Below are 27,023 nucleotides of genomic sequence, written 5' to 3'. Positions count from 1 at the left end.
TTGTAAAAAACAAAGTAAAATACAATAAATATGATAAAGAGATGCTTATTCACAGTTTAAATGTGTGCAAAGATGCAAAGCAGCAAAGGTGTGCCTGCAGGAGAATGAAAAGAGACTTGGATTTCTCATGATATTTAAAGGGTCATTTTGTACTTTATAAAAAGAACAATGTTAAAGAATAGAGCTATGCTATGATGGCAGTTTAAGTAGTTGACTTTTGGCAGCTGAACAAATACTAAGTTTTGAAAACAATAAATAATTGTATTAATCGTAATTTCAATATCAATCAAAAATAATTGTGATTAATTTTTTTTTAATAATCTCCACTGAAACGTGCTGAATTCGTGGTGAGTTATTTTGGGCCTACTTTTGAAAAGTGACTGTGAGTGAGCTGAGGTAATTATAATAATAACCACAACCAGAGCGTGTTCTCAGCCAATGACGTGACAGCTAGGAAGGCCCAACATGCAGAGTGAAAGAACCGTGTGGCCCAAACACTATCATGTGAAAGCACATTGCAGACAGTACGTCATGAAGACAACCATGGGACTTCACATGACGGCCTTACAATGACAACATGACTATTCGTTGTCGTAATGAACGAGTGAGAGATCCGCTGCTCATGCAATCTCTCTACTTTCCTGAAGTTCATCAGTTTTACATGGCTTTAAAACGTGTTTAAAGAAGAAGGCATGAATTTTACCATTAGTCACCGAGCGCTGTAAAGAAGGAAGCGATGTGCGGGGACACAATGTAAGAAGAAAGTGACAGAGGGGACAAGAGCAGGCCGGAGAGTGGCCTCGCCTCGCAATAAGAGGATTAGCACGCAGCCTGATAATCTTGCCACTATTCAGATGAACAACGGAGGCAGCCAGCATCTCATCCAGACGCCACTTCTCATTCTTAAAATGAGGCTAATTAACTGCTAATCCTAACAATGGCCAAAATTACCACTCTTCATCAAAGGATGAGGAAATAAGCCACACTCTGATCTTTTGATTTCTTTGCAGGAGTTGAGCTTTTTACATTTGTTTGGGTGCTATAGTTTTGCTCGTGCACGTTAGCCACTTACCGCAACATCACATTTACGTCTTCTTTAGAATGACTACAGACTTATTTAAGTATATTTGTAGCAACACATTCAACTGCAAATGTCAATGAATCAAATGATCCAAAAAGTGTTTGAGGAGTAAGCATTGATTTTAACAACAAAATCATGGACATCAAAGGGAGGATTTTCCAAACCCTATCCTAGTTGATCTAAGCATCACTTCAAATATACAAACATCCATTTTCTATTCTATATCGTTATTAGGGTCTCAGGTGAAGTGTGTCAATTAAGAGATCTATAAAGCGGTTCTTCCGGCCAGCATTGGGGTGGCTGTGTGAGGGGAAACAACAACAACAACAACAACAACAACAACATGCATGCATTTGTTGTTATGCGTATGTATGTGTGTATAGCAAATGAACTAACGTGGAAAGACAAGTGGCTGCAGCATGCATACATAGTGAGGTGATGTATACGCAAGTCCACAAAAAATGTTTGCCCTAATAAGATCCAATACAACAACTTTCAAAATAAATTCTGACATAAAATTATGACTAATAAATGAGTGTGATATAAAAGTTAGCATTACTGTATAATTTTTGATACAGCTCTTGTATTGGTTCTCATTCGATTCATGAATATCAAGTGGAAGAGGGACACTAATGAAAATGAGCTTTAATGTGAATACCACAAAGACTAACAAGTTGGGAATAAGTTAAAATGGGTGATAAGAAGAAAAATGGATTAACCTATAGCCATTGTGATTTGTAAATGACATTAATAAGGACAGATGTATTTCCCCGTAGAGTGATTCCTTTACCAAAATGTCACAAAACTTTGAATAAAAAAAAAAAAAAAAAAAAAAAAAAAAAAAAAAATATATATCACAACTCGGGGAAAAATGATTGAAGTGACCCACACCAGTAAAATAGTCACAGAGCCAGCCCAAACGACCCCAGAAGAACAGAGAGCACAGCATACCCGACGAGGAGTCGGAGGATTTTAGAGCAAAAGACCAACCATCAGGGGTCATTGACGCACAGTGAGGTAAGCGCAGCTCCACAGGCTTCAAAAACTTGAGGCCGTGAGGTCCACACATCACCAGAGGGCTCAGCAAAGTCTCCCCTGAAAATGACACAGCAGAAAAAAAAACATCACAACAGTGTCCACGTGTTAACTTGCCGTATTTTGAACAGGAAGGTACAAGAGAAAGTATTCCACAAGAAAGGTTCAAGTATTCAAATAATTCAATTGTTTCCACATTTATTAATAATAGTTCAGACTATTAACAGTTTCTTCCGAACGTAAAGAAGCTTGGTGACCTTGCCGTCTCTCTCATCATCCTGTTTACTTTAACATCCTTCTTAGCGTGTCCTTTTGAAAACTTGCTCTTGTTCCGTTAGCAGGTAGTGTTCTTAAAGCTGCTCTAAGTAGCAATTTGCCCCCAAATATCTGTACAACGGTCATTTTATTTGACCATTATTGACTCAAATATATTGTAATTAGCATATTAACACTTTAGGTGTTCACAATGGGTACTCCTGCAAGCCTCTGGCCAATAGTTTTCCGACTGGATTCAGGTTTGAATTTCCACTTCATGCGCGCAGTGTGTACGTCAAGAGGGAGTGTGCGATTTCATTCTTCAGCCACACATGGTAGGAGTGATTTGAAATTCATTGAGCAGCTTTAATTGTAACTAGTTTCTGTTTAACACCTTCAGACCCATAGATGATTTCAGTGCACATAACATATTGGCCTGTCACCAAAAAAATAAAAATAAAAAATTCCCGCATAATTGGGATGATGTCAACACTTCTGTTTCATGATTAGTTCCTAGTTAACCAATCACAATCGCATCCTGGCATCCACTATAACAAATAAAAAACATGAGATAACCCCATTTTTTTCCTCCATGTTCTTATGTGGGGGGGGAAAGAAAAAAAAAAAAACTCAAAATCTTTTTTTTCTTTTTTTTTTTTTTAATGGGGGAAAAAAAAACCCGCAGGTCTGAAGGGGTCAAGGCACACTTGGCCTTCCTGGATGGCAAACACAATTGCTGTTGGCACATCTCCAGAAGATGGGAATACAGTAAACAGACGCATGTTTGTGGTACACATTATTCGCTGAAATATTCAACTTGTTGCTTTTCTTAAGCCAAAGTAATAGAAGTATTACTTTAGCACCATCTTATTGAAATTTAGCATTGTTTTGTAAGGTTTAAAATGATTTGTAATGCTAACGTGTCATCTAGGCTAGTATGCTAGCTAATACTATTGAGAAGCCTCAAGAGAAAGTGGTTTGCTTGTGACATCTTATGACATCTATAGACAATTGCGAACCCCTGTTAAAGTTGGAGCTTTTCTAATCACGACAGGGCTCGGTACCTACAGTAGTCAGTAGTAGTAGTGAATAGTGAGGTTTCACTTCTAGCTGTGTATGCTCCACTATAAGAAGCACAAAGAAGAAGATGCAGACCAACAAACAACTAATAGGATAAACAATGATTCGTTGTCAATAGGTGTGAAAGTGAGTGAGCAGTTATTCGTCTTTGTGACCTCCGACTTGACGGGCAAAAGGGTCTAAAATCAGCTGGATAGGTTCTATCGTACAAACACTACGGAAAATGGATTGACACACCTTTTGACTTTACGACAGGCGACTTCTGTCTTTATTGTACCATTAACGAGCATAATTTTATATTGAATTCAAAGCCTACTTAGGAGATTAAACTGAGCGCAATAATGAAAACAGAAAAAAAAAAAAAGACTGTAAAAGTGCAAGAATGGGATTGAGTGACTTAATCTCTTTGCAATGTAATTTTGTGATAATGTTACCTTTCTCCTTGTCAAGTGGAGGCAGGATGCTGTTATCTCGGCAGACCTTGAAGTAGATCTCCTGCTCAATACCTTCAGGAATGGCCCCCTGAGGGATGATAATGCTGACACCCGTCTCAATGGAGCTCAGAACGCCACCATTGCTATTGAAGATCCCTCGAGCGGTGGCGACTACCGTGTGACCCTCATCCTCATCCTCATCATCGTCCAGGGCGGTGGGGCTGGAAGGCAGCAATGTTCACTACACCGCGCATTTGTCCCTCCAATGGAACACATTCCATTTCATCCATGAATGATGTGATTAGTTACCTCACGGGAATGGCCTTGGGCACAGCATTGATATTGTTGTGCTGATACTTGGAGCGATGGTCCATCGTACGAGTGAATGTATCTAGGCCACTGTCATGGTCGGTGTTGTGGGACTGGGAGGGCTTCACTGGGCTTGCACTCTGTTCAAAAGAAAACTCGTAAGATTTTCCATAACACTACTTGTATACGTTATTTCTAACATATGTACAGATTCATATGTAGTAAGGGGTAAACCAATAGATTGGTTACTGAGACTCAAAGGAGAAGTATTATGCCAATTCCCCCAATCCATAATCTAACTCTCAAGGTGATTGAGAGCTGGAAAGTGCTTAATTGGCAGTCTATTGCAAGGCAAAAGACAGGCTAAACATTGGACTGTTTGCCAGTCAATCAAAGAGCACATACCCGCATTCACACTGAGTGGGAAATGATCCCATACTGCCTTCACAGAATTCAGCAGAATGACTCACTACAACATTGGACCACAGATTAAAACACTTCCCACGGGTCTTTATTATTTATGCGTGTCACATGCTTCAATAAAGGTACCTGGAGTTCACTTGCACAAATCCCACATTAGAGACACCAACATTTGTTCAAATGCTGCTTACCTTTGACGCCGGATCTGGCTTGTCATTGGGCAGAAGGTTGTGGTTGAATTTGGGACTGTCGAACTTGCGTTCGAAAGGCCTGGCAGAGGTTGTGTAGGGTTTGGGCACATAGCGGTTGTAGCTAGATGCTGGTGGAGCCCCGCCGCTGGTGATGGTTTTCGGAGGCTTTTCACTAGTGCCATTCACTGGGGACTTCTCAGGAAAATTTTTGTGAGGCAGGAAGTTGCTCTGGACAGTGTCCTCCCTGGAAGGAGGTTTGGCTGAGGGACACAGAGTAGAGTTGACCTCATAATTCATTTGCAAATAGCTGTGTGTGTTTTTCTGTTTATATACAAAACAATTTGCACTACTTAGAACCGTGTGCTATACCTTCAGTTGAGGGCTTGGGAAGTATGGCTGGTGGTAGAGAGGGTGTCAACTGGGGTACTGGTTCATATCTTTTCTCTGCTGAATTTGGTTTTTCCACGGATTCTGTTCTGTAAGCACAGTTAAAAAAAAAAGATAAAGATATGAGTCTAAGGACCATGCAGTGGTTTCAAATGGATTCCAAAACCTGCTATAAAATACCGTCATTAATTGTGACGTAAAAATGAGAGACACGTGACATTTTCTTTGGTATATGTTGACATCTTATACGTATTAATTGTAGTGCTATAACTTTCAAATATTTTTAGAATCGATTTATCATTGTTCAATCGATTAATCGACTAATCTGATTCAATTTAATTTCGCATTAAATTGTATTACAAAAGCATTTTTTTCTGATCCTGATTATCGTTTATTAACCAGTGATTAGCGGTTATTTCCTACTTCATATTCATATGTGACCCGCTCCGGCAAAATGGTCCACATGTCACGAAGATTAATGTAGAGATAATATTACAGTTGGACTTTATTTGGCCATTTTGAGATTTCTCCACAAATAGCCACCTTAAGGTCTCTAGTTTCATTTCCCAGCAGCACAAAAGTCAAAAATGTAATAGAAGTATATGAAAATAAACAATTATTAGACAGTATGCATCGTAACCAGGGAGTGTTTTTAGCCTAGCTGCTAGCTAGCGCCATGTCTTGCGCAACTGTTTAAAAACAACCCAAATTTCCTAGCCTCAAACGTCATTCACAAATGATTTATATAAATGTTGTGAGGACAAACGGATCTGTGTGTAAAAGCTTAAGAGAAAACTGTGTCAAAATCACAATGCACTTTTGAGAATTACCTGGAGAAGTTGTGCGTTGTTTGTGCTTGCGCTTGGGGTTTGGCGGGGCCAGTCTGGAGCCTGTCAAAGTAAGATAGCTGTTTCCTGTAGTAGTCCTCATCCTCATCAGGGTCATAATGGTTAGAACGCACAATGTCATCAGCCACTTTGGACTGAGGCTTCTGAGGCTCGGGGACTCTACAGTAGGTGGGTAAACAAATGCCGATAGTCAAGCAGAGTGCAAGGAAGGCATTGGTCACATAAGGAATAAGAAATTACATCAAAATGAGTCAAATTGGGCAAAACAATTCAACAAGTGTTTTGTATTATCGCAAAATCTCAGCATGCCAAAGACTGAAAAGCAATAAAAACACAAGCTTACTTATAGCTCTTTTCTGAGTCCAGGTTGCTCAAAGAATTGGCTTTCGGGATGATTCCCCCTGCTTTCAAAGGCAAATCTGCAGCCTATGTTAACAAAAAGGACAGATGGTATGGTAAATTTTACAATTATCAGAAGAAACTGTGGAATTTATAGTGGAAGTCAACCCATCTTTTTTGGACAATATGTTTTAAGCAGCCCCACTAGTCTAAATATGGTATTATGGTTAATATTGCGTTAGCGGAATACGAGTTCAAGATGAGCTGCGATTGGTTGCTACCTGAGACTTCAGCAACTGTGATGTCGTCATCTTCAGTCGACAGCAAGTGGCAAAATGAGATGGATAAAACCAGCTGGATTTTGCTTCAATAACTCATATTCCAAAAATGTAATATTAATCAGAATGTCATGTTTAGAATAGTGAGGTCACACATTATTGTCAAGAAATGTTGAAGGTTGACTTCCACTTTAGCTTAATTAGCAGCCAATGGAAAGCCTAAAAACTTTACCTTCCCAGATGGATCTCCTGCATCTCTGGCTCGGTCGACAGACACAGAACGCTTGTTTTCAAACATCTTGACTCTTGTTAGGACCGACTGCGGTTGCATGGCGGGGTCTTCCTCGTGTAACTCCTTTCTGGCAGTGTCAGGCTTCGAAGTGTCTGCAGCGGAAAATGAGGTGACTCCTGCTTTGGGAGGGGATGTGGGGCTGGGGTCAGAGTTTACAGGTGCAGAGTCATACTGCTGAGGTTTGTAGCCTTTTACGTGCTGTGTTTGTCCCTGGTTGTAGGCAGGCCGTTGGCCGCTGGGAGAGCGGGCAGCTGAAGAGTGTGAAGCCAGTTGAGAATCTTGGTTGTAGTGCAGGTCTGGAGATAGGGGTGGGGGGTCATCGTAACGGACAGACCCCGCAACTGCAGGTTTACCGTAGCGAGGCCGCCCGTCGAATCCCTGCTGAGGTGGAGGTTCGTCGAAGCGGGGTGGAGGGGTGTACTGAGAGTCGAGGCCATCGTTATATGGCAGGCGTGGATCGTAGCCCTGGGAGTTGGCAGTAGAGTGTGTCTGGCTGTAAGGGTTCCACTGTTGCTGGTCATAGTGAGGCACACTGTTCTCAAAGGGCGGAGAGTCATAGTTTCTGTACTTTGGTTCTAGATAAGCACCTCCGCTGCTGACATCAAAGCGACTAGGTGGGTGGTCATAATCTCTGTACGGCTGCTGGTCAGGTTGATATCCTTGTTGAGGGTTATAGTTCCCAGCTTTCAGTCCAGGACCGGATCTCCCTGTGCTGTCCGGGCTGTATGGATCCTTTGCAAACATCTACAAATACACAACAAAGAATACGGTGAGGAGCATCACAGGATCCACCAACATATTACACGCTTCAATTTTGATTGAAAAATATGAAAGGATGAAGTAACTGAATACATTAAAAAAAATTCTGTGAAATTAATTACAGAAGAGGAAACAAGTGGGGAAAGACCTGCAATAGAGAAACTGAGAGGGAGGGGTTACTGGTCAGATAGTATATTAAAACAGAAAATCACAAAAAGCACTGTACTTTCAAATTAAACACTTATACTGTAGGTAATTCAAATGATATAGCAAACAAAAACACTACAAAACAATGGGATACATTTTGCCTGAATAATTTCCGGACATCCAGATGTTTGGAAATGTAACACAATTACAGTGGTTCTTAACCCGGGGTTCGGCGAAGGTCGAGACACAAACTCGACTCATACAATTGGTGTTGACACAACCCGCTTGACCATCATTAGCTGCAGGTTATCACACTACATTGCTTGGCCTATCTGTGCTGCAGCGAATTTGGTGCACTTGGTAGTCGACTTGTGACTGCTGTGATGGTATGTTGTGTGATTTATTTATGACTGCAATACACTCATAGTATGTTGAGGGAAAAAAAACAAAAAAAACAAAAAAACAAAAAAAGATGAATATGTGTAATATAAATTCACATGTATAACCGAACGTAAGGTGTTCCACATGGTTCAATTCTGAGGCTTCTGCTGTTTTCATTGTATTTGCTGTTACTGGGTTCGGTATGAAGAAAACAGCAGTGGGTGTTTTAAAGTGCTCTAGAAATACAGGTGAGCGATGGGAGTCAGCGTCCAAACTGTATGATTTGCAATGCCAAGTTGATCAATTCTCATCCACCACAACTAGCTATCTAGCAAGACAAAAGGAACACTTCCTTAAGATGCATGGAGATGGGGAATACAAGAACACAATGCTTGCTCAATTCAAGGTGAAGAGAGCCAGATTTGATATAAAAAAAAAGCTACACACTCTGTCCATTTTTCAATAAAGAAGGGTTCAGTGAATGCACATAGGAAACCTCCAACAAGGTTAAGAACCACTGCACTGTTGATTGGCACTGTATCAATCTGGCTTTATAATGTAATTATTTGATATAATTTAGGAAAATGACACCCACTGTCTTACAATAATATTTAACACAACTTGCACATTACAAAAATACTTCAAAACTTGATATTTAAGAAGCAACCGTTAATTTTCCAGCCAAATCTGAAGTCTCTCACCCAAGTGTTTATTACAGGGGTTGTTGTACTCAACACTAAAGACGCAGATGCAATGGTTGGAAAATCAACGGCTACTTTTACAAAAAACAACGGCTCTGTTTCATCAGCGTTGGGAAAATACAGCACAGAGATCTACGTCTAGTGGCCATGCAAAGAGGTTGAACAACAGTGAGCGCTGCAAGACGATCCCTGATTCAGCTAACACTTCCACTGTTCCACACTCACTGTTGCTTAACAATATTTGCTCACACATGCACAAATGTAAACGCGCGCACACTCTCACACACAAAACTCCTTCTCTGGGCAGCACTGTGGTCAGCAGACATGCAGGGGGGAGGAGGGGCGAAAGGTAGAGACAGATAAGCGTGGCAGAAGGAAGTAGGCAGGTAGACAGGCAGCAGCAGCGGCAGCAGCAGGCGGTCAGTCGGGTCATATCGAGCTGAACTGGGCCCGGTCACGGAGCATCCGAGGCAGGTCAGTTGGATACCTTTGCTTCTGAACTGGCCGGTCCAGACTGTCTTGGTTCTGATGTGACACTCTCAGGGGCTAGCTCAGGCGTGGGCCTCTTTAGTGAGCCAGCCTCTGGGTTGGGGCTTGGTAGCCTGCGGTGAGCTCCAGGAGCCTCAGCGGGGCTCGGGCCCCCTACAGTTTTTACGGCAGGGGTCACTGTCTCAGCCAGGGGCTCGGGGAGCTGGGGGTTGCTAGGGATGGCAGTGGCTTCTGCTTTCTGTGAAGTGGTTCAAAAATGTTTAATAACACGTGCTGACACTACTGAGCAGTGCAAACAAGTGTTAGTGCTGTCATGGCCTCTCTCTAACAGCCTGCTCCTTACTTGTGCTTTACAGCTTACACACATTCAAATAGCCAATCACCTTGCTTCTACACTTTAGTTGTAGCTGTTCAACAACCAACAGCAGGCCATGTTCGGAATTAGGACACATTTCCAATGTTAGAATACACTATTTTGGCTTTAATTCTATGGTAACAATACAGTAATGTATCCTTGTCTCTGTTTATGCTTATTAATAACAGATATCGTAACGACAAACACTTCGATTTGTAAATCTGTGTTAAATACATTTCACAGTAATGGTGGATTTACACTGTTTTTTCAACATGCACACAATACTTTCTGGTATCAACATAGTCCCAATCACAAGTGTAACAAGAGTAGGAATTGCACATAGGTGAGTACTGTTACAGACAATTGGACAAATATACGCTTGTTTTCCCAGTGACATCAGCAACAGTCATACAGATAAGACAACTCTTGGTAATTCAGAATACAAGAGGAAAAGTGTGTATTAATTATAAGGCCAAACGTATCATATTAAATACAAGACATTTTGAGCCCTCTATTTCATGAGTATATTTCTTTTCCCATTAGAACCGTGATGTATATGATCTGACACTTGCATTGCATGTATAATCCATTAGAGGGCAGTATCACCCAGTTGGCTTTTCCAGCGACCTTGCAAAATCACCCCAACGAAGAAAGGAGAGACACCTATACTTATTAATAGTGGGAAGTGTTCTTTCTGATTTTCGGAAATACTAATATATGTTTGATGTGTCTGTTTATCGTTATATTTTTAACAGTTTTAATGTATGAATTTAAAGCATTGTGACCAGATGTATCAAATATGACACAAATCAAAAGTCATATCTGGAAGTTGATTTTCAATTTTTTTTTGTTCAAAAGGACCAGTAAATACTCTATTTACAAAGAATCAGAATTTTCTCTCATATATTTCATGGTTCAGGCTTTAAAGGGTTACGTTCTAAGGTTCTAAAATGTAACACACAGAAAGGTTAGTCAACACACACACAAAAGGGTTAGGTAACTGTAGTGTTAATAGATTTTGTATAATATTTTGATAGTATGGCGATAAATACCTGACCAGCAAAGGTTTGACTTTCACACTGATATTGCATTGGAACATTAAAAGCACACAATAATTGTAAAAATAAACACGAGCCTTCAATAGCGCCTCCAGAAAACCCTTCTAACGCACACCACGTCCTCCAGACAACAGGGGAGACGCACAGCTCTCAGAAACGCTACCTGCTGCGGCGCCGGGGCCTTGAAACCAGCCGGGTCGATGCGGTTCAGGGGGTCCGACTGCAATCCGTGTTGGTAACCAGCAAAGCCTGATGGTTCCTGGATGACGGGCGGGTCCTCGCGGACAGGCTCAGAGGAGCGGGTGATGGCGGGCCCCGTCGGAGGGCCCACATCGTCATTCAGCGTTTCGTCCAGCTCCTGGTCGGTGTAGGCTCCGCCCTCCGTGTCCGTGTCCTCGTAGTCGGAGGTGTGGCGGCTGTCGGTGCTGTACATGGAATACTCACTGCCTGGTGCTGACAGGTAGGACAGACGGTCATCATGGATATCCAGATCATCCTCTGCTGCTCCATCAGCCTGTGCCACAAAGTGGGAGCAATTACAATTTCTGTAGCATTTCTTTTAAGCAGTTCAGTTCAGTTAGTCACAATGTCATCTGGAACTGTCAAAGCTGACTTGGTCTGTTTCAGCAATAGGCGCATCAGCTACCTAATGATACCGTATAGCCCGCCAATTAGCTAAAAAAAAAAAAAAAAAAAAAAGCACAATGTCATATGTTCATAGGATACGCAAACAGATTTGAATCTTTTCTCCATTGTTAAAAGTAGGAATGGGCGACTACTGATACCAGGTATATACCAGATATCAGGCCAATACAGGACCTTTTTCAAGGTATCTAACTTGTGTTGTGGCCATTTTACGACCAGGAACTTGAAATTAGAAGAATAGGAAATTGCCATTTATATCATGCAATTTTAAGGAAAAATTATATCCCAATTTAAAATGATCTGTCTTTGTTTTCTTAGGGGAAATGTATCAAAAGTACCAGTGGAATCAAGTATCAGTGACTATTCAAGAGTTGTGTACTCGTACTGGTATCAGTCTGAAAAATGTGGTATCGAACATCCCTAGTAAAAAGACATTTTGTGTTCTCACTTCTCACCAATGTTAATTCTGACAAGAAATTTAGCTCGTCTTTTAACTAAAATTAATTAACGTTTTAGTCATAATTAGTCATCTGAACGTATTTTAGTTTTGATCCAATTTTAGTCAAGAAAAATAAAGAGCAATTTTAGTCAACTAAATTCATAATTTAGTCAATGTTTTCCTTCAGCATACATTTCACCTTTTATACAGAAAGTTATTGCACACCTGTTTGTAACTGTAGTTTAACAGGTAAGACATTTAACACAACAGTGTCTTTCAATGAAACATATTGAACTGACAATAATATGCCGTCTTAAAACTAAATTTTCACCTAAATTAAAAAAAAAAAAGTGCATAATTGCCTGAGATTAACCTTACAATTGAACAATGAATGTAAACATGTTTGAACATTAAATAAAGTGCAATGGACAGTTTTTGAGTGGTTCTTTTCTCCCACCCACGTTTCATTCCTTCTTTTGATTGGATTTTGTCACTCTGTTGTTTTCGTTTTAGTCACTGACGAAATTGTCAGTCAAATTAGTTAATCATTGTCTAAATAAATGGCTTCTATTTTAGTTTGCGTTTCATTTTCGTCCGAAATAAATATCACAAAAATTTTCCAGCCACGAAATTATCACTGTCCCTCAATGTATTGCCAAAGTGACGTGGAGATGACTATTCTCTGTCAATTGTGGCATGGTGGATCACTGCACAGTTGGTCGCATTGTGGCAACAAGGTCCTGAACTGTATTGCTCGGTGAAAACATGGCATGTGTGTGCTTTACCTTGCCCTCAGAAACCCACACCAGCTGGTTTTGCTGCTGCTGGATTATTTCCTTGAGTGCTCCAAACCATCCATCGTTCATGTTGTTCAAGTTAATGGTAGCTGAACACACAAAGAGTAGCAGAGGAAAACAAGGTTTCAATTTGTTAAAGCACAGACCCAACAACATCATCTGCAAAATAATCTTGCACAATGTGTGTTTGTCGAGGGGATTATGTGAAGTGGAAATCCATCCAGAACTGCAATAATTTTTTTTTATCACCTACAGATGCTTCAAAGCATGGCCACAGTACGGGCTTTGGCAGGAAAAGCGAATGTAGAGGAAGTCTAATTCTGGATGAAACGGCAGTATGTTGCTGCCTGACGTCATCACTGAACAATAGCAGTTAGGTTGAGTGTAGTGAGGCCAACATTGCATCCCATGAAATGCGTCTTTACCCTTGAAAAATGTTATAATGTTCTCTTCTTTAGAACAACACATTAACACCTCCGTCGAGGGACTCACTGGTAAAGAGATGGTGATTGTTCTTCCTCAATTTTAGGGCTCGTTCATAGAGCTTCCTGGCACTCTTCCGAGACTCTGGGCAGAGTCTGGTTCTCATGTTCTTGACGCCTTGCTTTGTGTCAGGGTTGAGAAACACCACAATTGGATACCACTGCGCGTAGTTCAAGCGGTCCACTGCATTTGGCGTGATGTCCAGCACTGCATGTTTGTCCTTTAAAAAAAAACATGAAATAATTAATATCTTATTATATATTCTTTATATTCAAAGTGTGTGTCATATATACACTATGAGAGTCTGCTGAGATTAATTTTACGCACATGAGAGAACTCTTAAAATTGCTGTACACTCAATTAGACCAAGTTACACCAGAGGGCAGCAGTGAGACACTAAAAATAAAGCAAGCTCCACAAAAGTAAATGCACAAATTTTAAACCAGGTAGCTCTCTCACCCGGTCAATAATCTGTTTGATGGTGTGCAGGCGAATGATGCCAGAGCTTTTCTGGTCAGTTCCAGCATCCCTTGGTTCACTTTCTGTGGAAGGCAAAGAGACACTGTTACTGCATCACATCAACACGAAAGATAAACAGTCAAGACAGGCAGTGCCCAAATTAGTCATCCTTGTGGCATGCGGTTGTCGACTCCCATAAAAAGAACTGTAAATACGGAACAATAATCTCTGTACAGGAGAGGACAAGTGTTTATGAAAACAGATGTCAAGACAAAATAAAGATGGCAGCCAAATTCATGCAATAGCCATTAGGTATTGTGGCTAGATTAATGGAAATGACAAATGGTTTGTAGTGACTGACTGTGTACGTGCAAATGCAAATAAGGTGAATGAAGATGCCAGAAGCGTGTTTTGTGAGAAACACGGACATGAAATAAAGAAGCAGAAGGGTCATTTGGCATTAAGGCCAATTCACAGTCATTGTAAACTGTAGGAATTTAAGCAAGGATGTGTACAGGGGTTTATGATTCACATAAATATAAGAAATGATGTTCTGCCTGGAAACATAAGGTATTAAAAAGGAAGTTTTCTAATGAGGATGCTAAGGATAGTGACTCATAGAATGCTTAACACAGTACAAAAAAATTATTTTAAATAAACTACTGAGCTCTAGCAGGGTCTTACGCTATTACTACATACACAAGCACTTTCAAAAACAGAAGTACTGCCATGCAACAAGTCAGATATTCAACCATATGCAGAAATGTTTAATAGTCAGTTGGGAATTTAGTGTTGAGAAGTGTTTCTATAGCTTTACATTAAAGCAACATTAAGGAACTTTCAGTTTATGTTGATTATGGCGGCGCCATATGGACAGAAGCGGTAATGTTATGCCTGAAGGAAGTTCACATTTCGCATGAGATGAGAACAAGCGCATTGCGTTGTTTTTGAACTCACAAACTCACTAATTGACTTCCGTCTTTGTAACGAATGGGGAAAGGAGGAAGCGACGTACGCTATAAAGCAGTCAGTACATTTGTAGTTTTGTGTGTGGCAGTGTTCCTACAATCCTCCTCAAAGTTGCTTAGTGCCAGTAAAAATGATACAGAACCCCTCAGGCCATGGAAAAGGTACAATTCAACTAGTTTTAAGTTGATGTTTCATCAGAAGAGTTATGAAAATATTTTATTAAGGTTAAAAAGTTCCTTAATGCTACTTTAAATAAAATGCTAAAGTTGCTGACAGTACAGTAAAAATTATTGTGTTCTCATGTACATCATTTATTTATTTATTTATTTGCCAACATAGATCATTTTTAATTCAATTGTGTAAGCAATTTGAGTGATAAATATATAAAGGCTGTTTAAAAAAGATGCCTCTGTCTTAGCTAAAAAATATCACATACATTATACATTGTGGGACTAGAACTATCCTGGCGCTATTTGACATGCAACAATAGCTGCATTGATATACTGATAGAAGCCAAGCAACATAGATGTGCAAAACTTTAAATATAAATATATATATACACATATACATATATATACACACATACATATATATACACACATATATATATATATATATATATATATATATATATATATATATATATATATATATATATATATACATTTTTTTTTTTTGTTACATGTATGAAGCGCAGTCACAGAACTCATTTCCTTTTGTGTTCGAATTGTGCAAAAAAACAAACAAAAAGGGTAAATCGTCTAATCTAAATGGTTTTAATCAACTGACTCAATAAATGTCATGAGTTAGTAGAAGATTTGCAATCCAACAAACTGTGTGGTTGTAAAACTGATGAAATCATTTGCCTTGCAGTTCCCAAGGCATATTAAGCGACACAACTACCTTTTTACATGAGAATGGCACCCAATTTGCATGATAAATATTTTTGCAATTAGGAAATCACTCTTAAAAAAAACTTGGCCAACAACACTTCAGGTGTAACTCCATTCATCACTTTATATACTGCTTATTTTGTGTAGTGTATCATTGGAGCTAAACCTTAAAGAGGAATCGTGGAAAATGGATGGATATTAGTAAAATATTTTACGAATGTTTGGTCATGACAACACATGGGCACTCAGGCCCATGAGACCACTTAGAAAAGTACCTCCTCATACAGTCTTCATATTGAGTGAGTGAGTACATAATATGGGCTGTAAGTTAGTATATTACACTTCGTTAGTGGCACGTCTCCCGTAGTCAAGCAAATGCTGTTTTGCCAAGTTCTCAAATGAAGTGGTATTACCCTACATATATAGAGCAAGCAATCTATTTACCAAATGCTTGCTGATTAATTATCGATCACTCTATAAATCAAATAAAACAAATGCAAGTTGATGCACTCAATGACATACTTTCTCCTCCTTGTTGTTGCTGTGTTTCTGAAAGAAAATACAGTTACACAAAGATCACTAGAGTTCCGAAGACACAAAGCAAGAAATGGAATCATTTCTTATGTTGGTCTGAAATAGATATGGTTCTATCTTTGCTCACTTGGAATTAAAAGTACACAAATTTTTATGACATATTACAAAAACCTTACAAGTTAAAGCGGGTGAGCACTGAGCATGCTTACTTATGTTGCTTTAAGTGCTGAAGAATGACAGCTAAACATGAGACAAACAATGAAGAGAAAACACCACAGAAACAAGACCTGACAATGTTTCCAGGATTCAAACAAACAAACAAAAAACATATACTATATATTCTGTCCAGAATATAAATAGGCATACAGACAACAACTATATGTGTATGAAACAATGATTGTTATTGTTCAAAAGATGATAACAAAAATGAGTTTGTGGAATGTTTTAGGGTGATAATCTTTCTCCTCCACTGTTCTTTAAAATCGAAATACTATACAACTATTAAATTTAATATTCAACCCTAATTAATGGACTTAAATCAACTAATTATAGTTTAATTATGTTTAAAGAATTGCAGCATTCAGTCATAACCTTGACAATGTGACAGAGCTGTAAACAGGGGCAATGACCTAACACTGATTTAACATCTGTTCCATGCAGGCTGATTAACAAAACACATTTTAGTACAAGCACGGCTTTTTTTTTTTTTTTAAATAAATATATTACACTGCACACTTTAATAAGAAAAAAAGAGGACTGACTGGTTGTTGACTACTTACTTGCTAATTCAAAGACATCAGGCTCCTCTCTGGCCAGCTTTTCTCTTGCGACGTCTGCTATCGGCCCAAAGATGACCACAGGCCTCAGAAACCCAGCTGTTTGTAAACAAGAGCAGAGCATGTCAAGGTTAGTTAAAGTTCGGGGCATAGTTGCATCAGACTGTCAATGCCACTGCTTATTACAATGAGCTCTTTGTAATCCATTTGGGTATGAATTAAAAATAAATAATTCAAAATAAGAAGTGATATTCTTCTGGTTGAAACATCACTAGTATTTCAAAGACCTATAAATGTAAATCTTCATATTCTCAAGTTCTCTGCTCACCTTCCCTCAGCACCACCCTCTCATAGGCAGGGAACTTAGTCTGAACTGGCTGTGCTGAAAGGTCCTCCCTGCTCTTCCGCAAATTTCTCTTGGAGCTTCTCAAACCACGGAATCGCCAGAAATCAGCTCTATCACCCCCTGGCGTTTTGGGGAGGGTGTACTGCACACTGGACAGCTGTTCAGCCCTGATGCAAAGAGCAGTACGATCTGTTGTCATGCTTTGAAAATCTAAACTAAGCTAGGCTTTGTTCTCAACATACAAGCTAATTTAATGAATTACACATATATGAAAAACTATATGATAAACTATATATGAAAAACTGTAACATTGCTGCAACAGTCAAGTACAATTAATAAACTATTAAACATTTTATTTTACATTCAACCATATTTAATTTGTTGGCTGTTTAGAGCACAGACATTCAACAATTCAAATAATATGTTCATGCTCTGCTAAGTCAACACATTCATGTCAATACCTGCAGATGTCATCAACCTGTTTAAAATTATGAATATATATGAGCTGTCTCACAATCATAACAGCAAAACGCGTGCAAAGACGTTTTGCAAATGTGTTATCCTCAAGTGTGACCTGCGACTCACCTGTTCTTATTGGGTATGATGCCCCTCTCCACCTCCTGATGGTTCTTGCCGATGCGAATAGCAAGCCAGGAGCCTAATTTGCCATTGTAGAGGGTGTCGACCACTCGGAACACCTCACCCTTGTTAAAGCTCAAGCCATATGGTGACTCTTTTTCATATTCAAAATGCGTCCGAATGTAGAAGGAGTCGCCGACATCTGACTCCACTATTCTCCGATACACTAGTGATAATGTCAAAAAAATAAAACCAAATGTTAGAATGGCATTGTGAAATGATTTTAGTATGCTGGAACATATGGCTGATGGGTTTCAAAGACTAACAACTCACCATCTTTTTTCTTTTGAGCGAGGATTGTAACTTCCTCTCCCCTCGGCAGATCAAGCAGAAACAGCACCGCCTCTTCCCTAATTATGTTGGCAAAGTCCACATTGTTCACCTACAGGTACAAAAAGACAAAGTGATTTGTAATCTGGCTAAATAATCATCCTTAACATCTAAAATATTTCATTTTCTGAGTGCATTCTTAATTAGACATTACATTGATCAATGAAAAATCATTTGAGTCATTTCTCAATCCACAAATTCTCTGGTGGATACATTTTTTTTTTTCTCACACCTATAGAAGATGAAGACAAATCTAGAGAACATAAAGGAAATATAACAACAACAACAACAACAACAACAAAAAACTAAACAAAAACAAACGATCATTAAATTTAAAGACTCTCTTGATGTAAACGTCCGGACAGTTTTGCATGAGCAGAATGTAGAACTAAATTAAAAACATGTTTGTCATCAGAAGCTATCAAATCATCCCCTACAACTAAGCTACCTCCCCCTCACGTCCTGCTGCCTTCCCAAACACAATAAGTACTGTTTATTGACTCTGCTTGAGGGGTAGCGAGGGAAGCAGAAACACATGGCCTCAATCACTGAACTTCAGAACGACACCTTTATCCTTCCCAGAAACAGGATAACTTGATGTCTTTATCGCCACTAGAACACGAGGGAAAAAAAAGCAACAATTCGAAGTTGGAAAACAATGTCCTGGAAGTCTTAACGTGTTTGCACACAAGCAAACAGAATGTGATCTACGCAGGAGGTGGTGGTGAGCAGAAGACATTGTATATTAGTGAAAGGGTTCATTAACAACAAGTGCATGAGCTTCGATAATAATCCCTTTTTAAAGTCCCATGCCATTAAAATTATTTTTTTGTTCTGCCGTTTTATGCGTAACACAGATCAAAATGAGTCTGTGACTTGGTTTAAGTATGACATCTACAGGACTGTCTCAGAAAATTAGAATATTGTGATAAAGTCCATTATTTTCTGTAATGCAATTAAATAAGCAAAAATGCCATAAATTCTGGATTCATTACAAATCAACTGAAATATTGCAAGCCTTTTATTTAATATTGCTGATTATGGTTTTTCTTTTTTTACTTGGTCTGAGGAAATATTCTAATATTTTGAGATAGGATATTTGAGTTTTCTTAAGCTGTAAGCCATAATCAGTAAAATTAAAATAATTAAAGCTTGCAATATTTCAGTTGATTTGTAATGAATCCAGAATGTATGGCATTTTTTCTTAATTAATTGCATTACAGAAAATAATGGAATTTATCACAATATTCTAATTTTCTGAGACAGTCCTATATGCAATTTGTCGTATGCATGCAATATCTTTTCAATGGTGAATCCATTGCATTGAAAGACTAAATTTGCAAATCCATTTTTCCAGCCCAAAACATTACAGTATACTTTGAAACCTCCTTGCCAAGGCCACAACCAATCATCCAGAACTTTATTTGTTTGGACTATCAAAAGAATAATGGCAAACTTCAGTGACAAAAATGGTTGAAAAGTAAATTGCTGATGCCACTGCAAATGTGAGGTTTAGCTTTTTTTAAAAAAAAGCAGCTTTGTGCATGGCTGCAATGTGCAAAGTGCAATCTTTGTGCAATGTGCACTGAGGGGTTCTATCTACTTGAGAGAGCAGCAGCTTCAAACACTTGATATCTGCTTATCAGTGGGTTTCGGCATCCTCTGACAGAAACTTTCCCCACCTTTATCGGAACAAATCTCTGAGAATGTTTTAACAGTATTATGATTGCTTATGTTTCCTAGAAATGTCCGGTGTTTTCATTTATTTCCCAAGGCATTGAATTCTTTCATGCTTTTCAGCAGCAGAAAATTGTTGTGAAAAAATGTTTTGAATTAAACTGAATGCATATTCATTTGAAACAACGTGCTCATATTGCAGGTTGTACAAATTGTGGATTGGAGGCTGTAATCAATCGCGTCATCCAGTTAACTGGCACTCAGTGAAATAGAAGTACTGTTCAAGAGGTCAGAGAGCAAGAACAACTGCTATTGTTTGTCCACATTGTACACAAGGGGAGGCTTAACACAAGGCACAGCTTGGTAATGACTCACAGACTGACAGATAAAGTACATTGTACTGTATTCCCAGTACAATTGCCGTGATGGAGTCCAGTGGATTCATTAAAGTTTGTGTAGGCTGCTACCTCTTGCTAACCACCAGCTGTTCCTCCCACTATGATATGATTTTGAAAAGAATTTGACTAATGATGCTTTCCGGAGACCATGAATGTAGATGACAGGCCCAACAAACGCTTCATGAAAAAAAATAATTTATGGTCCTATGTGAGACAGATGGCTGGAGATTTTTTTTTCTTGGAACACTTCAGACTTGAGGATCACTAAAGGGCAATGTGAATAACGTCCTTAAAAAGACAGATTAGCATTGAAAACCATACCGTTTCTCTTAATCTTGTTTCTGTTCTAAATGTTTTGATACAAATACAAGACTTGTGCATTATTCATTCAAGTCAATACACTGAATCAGGTTACATGTTTAAAAGTGCATGCAATGAAATAGGTGAGGAGCTTAGTACCCTGAGAATCTGGTCCCCTTCTTCCAGTCCCTCCTTGGCTGCAGGGCTGTCCTCCAAAACTCCGGCTACAAAAATCCCAACATCATTCCCTCCAGCTAGCCGAAGACCAACACTCTCTCCCTTTTTGAACTTGACCAGCTTCATACTTGGCCTACAACAGAAAATTGGTGGTCAGGTGACACTTGGCATATATTTTACATGGATTTGAAAAGAGAAAACACAGGCTTAACGTTTAAACTAGATTTACAAAGGTGGACAAAACTGTCAGTAACCAACCAGGTATGCACCGATTACCGATTTGACACTTTACAGTTTATGCTTCAATAACCGCTTAAACTGTTCGTCACCAGCAATAAGCTATTCATTTTTTCTTTTCTTTTCTTATAAGGGGACACCAAAACAGCCAAAATCTATCTACAATATGATTGGCTGCTGCTAGAGATCCACTAAACGGCTTGTTGAAGTTAATAATGAGAGGTCAGCAGCTGAGCAGAAACGGGAAATGTGTCCAGCATATACCTTTTTGCTGTCGATTAATGTGCATTGCCCTTTAAAAAAAAAAAAAAAAAAAAAAAAAAAAACTTCACACAAGCAAGCAAACAAACAAAGATAGTGCCAGTGGGTAGTAGTTAGCTCCTAAGGACAAAATGAGTAGCCTATGGGGTTTGCGCTAAAAACTCACCACGGATGGAACACTGACTTAATAAGAATTAAAATTAAAAAGGTAAATATCAATACATCCATCCATTTCGTTTAAAAAATAGATTATGTTCAGTGAAAAACAATAATGACATTATAAAGCTATAATTTTAGGAATGCCGTGATATTTTTTACTCTTGGTTATCATACCATGAAAATCTAATATCGGCCCTTGACTAACAGAACAAAACCCTTGAAAATGGTAACTGAAATACATTAAAGTACCACAGATTGTCACACCCACCTAAGTGGGACGAAATTCTCTCTCTGCATTTGACCCATCCCCTGAGGGAGCAGTCAGCAGCAGCAAGAGCCACGCTCAGGAATTATTTGGTGATCTAACCCCTCACTTCCAACCCCTTAACCCGAGTGTCAAGCAGGGAGGAAAATGAGTCCCATTCTTATAGTCTTTGGTATGACCCGGCCAGGGACTGAACCCACGACCTCCCAGTCTCAGGGCGGACACGCTACCACTCAGGTCACTGAGCTGGTTTAAACAAAATTAATAAGTAATAATGTATTTTAAAAATACTGAAAATTAATGGTTCTCCAGAATTACTGTAAACCATGGCCTTGTATAGACCTTAAAAAGAGATATTCACTTTTCATTTAGTATCTTGTCGTCATAATGTTATATTTATTCACACTTATTTATATTAGAATCTGAGAGGAAGGTATCTGAATTACTGCCAACATGTAAACCAGTGATTTAGTCCAGCCTTGATTGAGGTTTATGTGAGCAGAATATAGGATATTGACCTGAGGATACTGTCATCATGAGCAGCGCTGGGCACAGGTGCATCAGAGGGGCTGACTGGCAGGTCCACATCAGGCTGGCCAGGCTGTGCATACACAGGCTTTGGTTCTGCCAAAATACAATCAATAGCAGGTTATAAAATGACCCACACAGCGGACAATCTGCCATACTAAAGCCTGGCATATTGTAGAGTAGTGCAAATCAAAAGTCAAAAGGGGGTTATTCATTGCTCTCTTCGCTCTGAAGCAAACATTTGGTATTTTCATCCTAAACTGGATCAATTAGCCTTCATTACCAGGCTCTAAATTAACTTCGTTTGCCACACTACCCTAGCTGTAATTCCCTGGAAAACACTTCCTAAAAATCTAAAGTAAAAAAAAAAAATGAAATTGAAGTTATGCTGACAATACAAAACAGCATGACTTTAATTTAAATATAACTACAGAATAGCTTATCCAACCTTCCAGCAGTGGTAGAGTAATAATATATAAAAAAAGAACAATAATAAAATACTTAGTAGCGAAAGTTATCAATGTCCTAGATATTTCAGTGTTTACTCTATTGAGCATCAGTTTCAGAAAAATAATTGCTGCCTCGGTTTAAAGTCTCTTTAATCATTTGTTGACACGTTTCATATTTTTTTTCCCCTCCTTTCCCGAATGACAACAAAGGATTGACGATAAAACGGAAACAAAAACTATGTACCAGGCAGCGGAGGTAACGGTTTGTCATCTCTGGAGCTGGTTTGGTCACTGCCCTGAGACAAAACACCATCATCAGAGCTTTTGACTGGCGTGGACATGACCCCTGGTTTAGATCGCTCCTCATCTCGACTTCGATGGCTGAAAAAAAAAAAAACAAAAAAAAAAAACACATATGATCCAACTGCAATAGCAAAATCAAGATTATGAATGCTGAATGACAACAACTGATTATTTCAAAGGATACCTAGTTATGACTTACTCATGAGTATATAAGCATACACTATAACCAAATTAAATAACATGAGGCTCTGGCAAAGAAAAAAACAACAACAAACAATAACAGCCAACAGGACTTTTGTCTTTTCAAAAAGACTGGAGTCCACTGAAATTATCACTATTTTCCCTTTTGTATTTTTTGTAGAAAAAAGCAGTTGTGCTTGAAAGTTTACATACCCTCGGAGTATGTAAATTTATGAGGACAACTGTAAATGTACAAAACCTAAATGTCGCCGCTTAATGATACAAAAATGCTATCAATCGTCACCAAAATTCCCATACACATCTCTACTCATGTCATCTTCAACCTCTGGGGGGAAAAATAAAAATAAAATAAAATCAAACAACTGCCACAGTGGAACTTAGTAACCTTGATCTTCAAGATGAATTATTGCGGTATTTCTGAGTTCACAAATTCCGGAGAATACATCCGATCCAAACCACTCCAATCACAGAGTAACATTGTGTTTGGGGCGTGATATGCAGTTGTGACGAAACCAGGAAGGCAGCGCAGACGCCAGCAAGCAAACCTATCATGGATGAATGGACGCTGCAATTAATTCTGTTCTTGCAGAATTACTCACCGTTTCCTTGTTGAATGTTGAACAGCGACAGACGCTTTGTGCATTATTAGCTGGTAGTGTTCGTGCTTCCCCCCCCCCCCCCCCCCCCGCCCCTTTCAACGATAACGAAGAAGATATTTTCATCCGTGGCCATGATTGGTCAAAACAAACGTGCACAATGCCACATCGTCCAACCAGCTCGAAGTTTTGTACAGAACGCCCCGCTTTTCCCAGATTGATATTGTGGAGAACTCCCCTGAGTGAATCACAATATCAATCTGGCTATTGCCAGGTTAGGAACTTGGAAGATTCAAGCACAACTATATACAGTGGTCCCTCGCTACTTTGCGGTTCACTTACGGATTCACGATATGGCGGATTTGTATTTGTGTCCAAAATTCATACGTTACGGGGTTTTATCTTGGGTTGTACCTCTGAATTAATCTGTTCTCTGTGTATAAATGTGGTTATAAGTAAATGATTATTAGTAGAATAAAAATTTATTTTGTGTGCAGCAAAACAAGAGAAAAGAAAATCCCCCTACAAAATACTTCATTCAATTTCTTTTGTTCATCGTGGAAAAAATAGTAAAAAAAAAAATAAACAAGGTCGTACTGTGTTTGTCTGCGCGTGTGTGTTTGTATTAGAAGGGAGAGGTGGGTGGCGCTGAAGGGGGTTGGGAAGTGTGAGGCATGAGGCCTGGAGAGAATGGGCTGTGCTACTTAAAACAATAGTTGAATTCCAATCTCATCACATGACTGCCTGCTGGAACAGTACTTGAACTGTACTAAGAGCCTTTTGTAAAAGAATTTTGAAAGAGCAGACTAAACCACAAGCTCCAACTAAACGACTATCATACTGTCATTACTGTCATACTGACACAGTGAACCCTATATGACATTATATTATCCATCAATCCATCATTATCTGAACCCCTTATATCATATTATATTGTATTCTATTTTATTCTATTACATTACATTATATTATATTATATTACATTATCTTACATTATATTACAGTTATTTAGTGTATGCTGTATGCTCAAGAATGCCACTCCAAAGTTCCTTAAAACATATGAGATTGTGGAGCTGCAGTCCATTGACAAAGAACTGTATATCATAATTACACTATTACAATAATTATATTAGGAGAAAATGTGTAGAGATGTATGTGTATGTATGTAAGTGATTCTGTGTAATGCACACCAGAAAACAGAGCAAAAGATGGACAGTGACTGCCGTGGCTTGAGTTATTTCAGATTGATCAGTACAATTCACAATTCAACACATTTATCGGAAGAAAACTTAACACGATACATAGCATCTCGTTCTAATCGTCTAATCAAAATATGATTGACAAAAATAAGATATACATAAATAATACATTTTTAATGTTACTAAAATTAAGAAAAGATGGAAAAGTAATTACTCACTCACAAGCCTGGGTAAACTGCACCATGACACTTAAAGAGGATGTGGAATTGAAGTCCCTGAGAAACACAATTTCCTACTCCCCAAAAAACTCATGCCCAATAGGAGATACTCTTCATGAAGGGAGTTTTAAATGGTTTGGTCCATTCAAAAACACTGAACATGTCTTGTCCAAAGGAAAAGAATGCATCTAAGCCCTGCAGCCAATCAGGTTAAGCAAACCATCTGTCCTCAGGCAAAGCACTGTGGGAAGTATGTCAAATTCCTTTTATCCTCCTGAAACGGAGAGATAATAAAACATTCCCTTACGTCAGTCTAGTGACAGTGACATTTCCTCTTTTATAGCTTCAGCCATAACCGCAGCATGAAAATTGGAAAACACTTCAAATGTGATTGCATACAAAAGGGCTACTTCTCGAGTTACGAATTCTAGATTTATGTACAAATGAACATGTGACTACATGTAATGTATACGAAAAAATTAAGGTTAAATAAATTCCCTTCTAACCCATAGATGATTTCAGTGGACATGACATATTTGCGTTCAAAGTGATTTACTCTGACCGTATCCACCAGGAAATAGCATTGATGTGGGGTGGACAGTGGCCCCTTCCCTTGATAAAATACTTCACAAGTTTGAAATTAATGATCACTTTTTGGTACTTAATCTTTTCTTGTCTCAACCCATCTCATCTTTACGCGACAGGACACTCTGTCCCACAAAAGTCACCAGCCAAAAATAAATAAATAAATAAATAAATAAATAAATAAATAAAATAAATAAAATAAATAAATAAAAAGAAGATTTGAAGGCATGTTGAGTTTGACTCTTTTCATACAAACTACCAGTAATTAAAATACTTATACTATGTACAACTGGCATCTGACGAGAATTTCTTCTTTCATCCAGTTGGGTTGGTGACAAGCCCGTTTCACTTCCCAGTCTTGTTTTCTCATCTACCCTCAAGCCTCGAAAAAGTGTGCCAACAAGGTGCTTCATTTATTGGTTTTCACTGTCAGAGTTAAATGATTGGTGTCAAACAGTCCGATATTGATCTGATACACAATAAAATATCTTGGCAAGGGCATCCTATTTTTTGGTAAATTTATTTCTTATGCTCATGTAGCCACTAATTCATATTAGATTAGATTAGTAACAATTATGGAAATTGTATTAGCAAGATTAATTAACCGAATAGTACAAGCTTTTACATATTTGATTTGGCAATGATTCAGTCCGTTGGATTGCTTCTATGTTAGGTAAAATTGTTTAAAGGTTCAGTCAAGAAAAGTCACTTTCAAACACAGCAGGCTATTAAACACGAAGATCAATAAAGCTTTCCTCCTGAATCTTTACTCTGGGGGAGGCATATAAAAACACATTGATGACTCCAGAGGTAGATTGTTTATGCATGCTATGTTTTTATCTACTGATTATGCATTAGTTACAGTAACAGCAGCACCCAACCCGTGGGTGTGAAGATGTATACATGTGCAGCAACATGAGTGTGGATGCATCAAAATGCAAGGGCGTGACAGATACGTCACACATTTAAATCAGTAGTTTGCAAATGATCGCTCCCGTACCTGCCATTGGTGATCTGCCGAGGTGAGAGCCGGAGATGGTCCGATGTATCATTCTTGTCAGGTGAGCGTGATCGACCCCGGCCACGTGATCGATTGGAATGGTCTGATGTCAGTGAATGTATTTCTGAAATGTCTGTGAAAGTCAAATTAAAAGTTCTATTGCATTTAAGTGTTCAGTGAGTCTAACAAGACATATATACACCTTATTATATAAAATAGTAAGTGTGGAAATAAATACATTTGACTATTGAAAAAGGAAAAAAAAAAAAATCACAAATAATAATGTAATTAGTTTTGTGTTGCATCCTTTAAGCTTGTTAT

The 27,023-nt window shown here is 38.7% G+C and overlaps 1 protein-coding gene across 13 annotated transcripts in view; it reads right to left on the bottom strand.

The window, feature by feature from the left end:
- The window catches only part of tjp1a (tight junction protein 1a), a 126,949-nt gene that overhangs the window by 3,647 nt on the left and 96,279 nt on the right, over positions 1 to 27,023 (bottom strand). For 5 of the 13 annotated variants that reach the window (XM_077519061.1, XM_077519062.1, XM_077519066.1 and 2 more), the window contains 22 exons: positions 26,703 to 26,835; positions 22,845 to 22,981; positions 22,142 to 22,247; positions 20,684 to 20,834; positions 18,093 to 18,201; positions 17,766 to 17,985; positions 17,163 to 17,347; positions 16,838 to 16,933; positions 16,047 to 16,073; positions 13,663 to 13,745; positions 13,213 to 13,423; positions 12,709 to 12,809; positions 11,003 to 11,353; positions 9,425 to 9,664; positions 6,890 to 7,693; positions 6,384 to 6,466; positions 6,023 to 6,199; positions 5,175 to 5,281; positions 4,806 to 5,065; positions 4,195 to 4,334; positions 3,886 to 4,106; positions 2,033 to 2,176 (listed from right to left, as the gene is read on the bottom strand). In XM_077519061.1, the coding sequence (XP_077375187.1) occupies positions 2,033 to 2,176; positions 3,886 to 4,106; positions 4,195 to 4,334; positions 4,806 to 5,065; positions 5,175 to 5,281; positions 6,023 to 6,199; positions 6,384 to 6,466; positions 6,890 to 7,693; positions 9,425 to 9,664; positions 11,003 to 11,353; positions 12,709 to 12,809; positions 13,213 to 13,423; positions 13,663 to 13,745; positions 16,047 to 16,073; positions 16,838 to 16,933; positions 17,163 to 17,347; positions 17,766 to 17,985; positions 18,093 to 18,201; positions 20,684 to 20,834; positions 22,142 to 22,247; positions 22,845 to 22,981; positions 26,703 to 26,835 (4,086 nt within the window). The remainder of the gene's footprint in view (positions 1 to 2,032; positions 2,177 to 3,885; positions 4,107 to 4,194; positions 4,335 to 4,805; positions 5,066 to 5,174; positions 5,282 to 6,022; positions 6,200 to 6,383; positions 6,467 to 6,889; positions 7,694 to 9,424; positions 9,665 to 11,002; positions 11,354 to 12,708; positions 12,810 to 13,212; positions 13,424 to 13,662; positions 13,746 to 16,046; positions 16,074 to 16,837; positions 16,934 to 17,162; positions 17,348 to 17,765; positions 17,986 to 18,092; positions 18,202 to 20,683; positions 20,835 to 22,141; positions 22,248 to 22,844; positions 22,982 to 26,702; positions 26,836 to 27,023) is intronic. The other 8 variants (XM_077519069.1, XM_077519070.1, XM_077519058.1 and 5 more) reach the window with 6 other exon arrangements.

Source organism: Festucalex cinctus, chromosome 4 (genome assembly GCF_051991245.1).
Source record: "Festucalex cinctus isolate MCC-2025b chromosome 4, RoL_Fcin_1.0, whole genome shotgun sequence".
Lineage (NCBI taxonomy): Eukaryota > Metazoa > Chordata > Actinopteri > Syngnathiformes > Syngnathidae > Festucalex > Festucalex cinctus.
The sequence above is the reverse complement of the archived record's forward strand: the minus strand, read 5'-3'. Positions and strand labels throughout refer to the sequence as shown.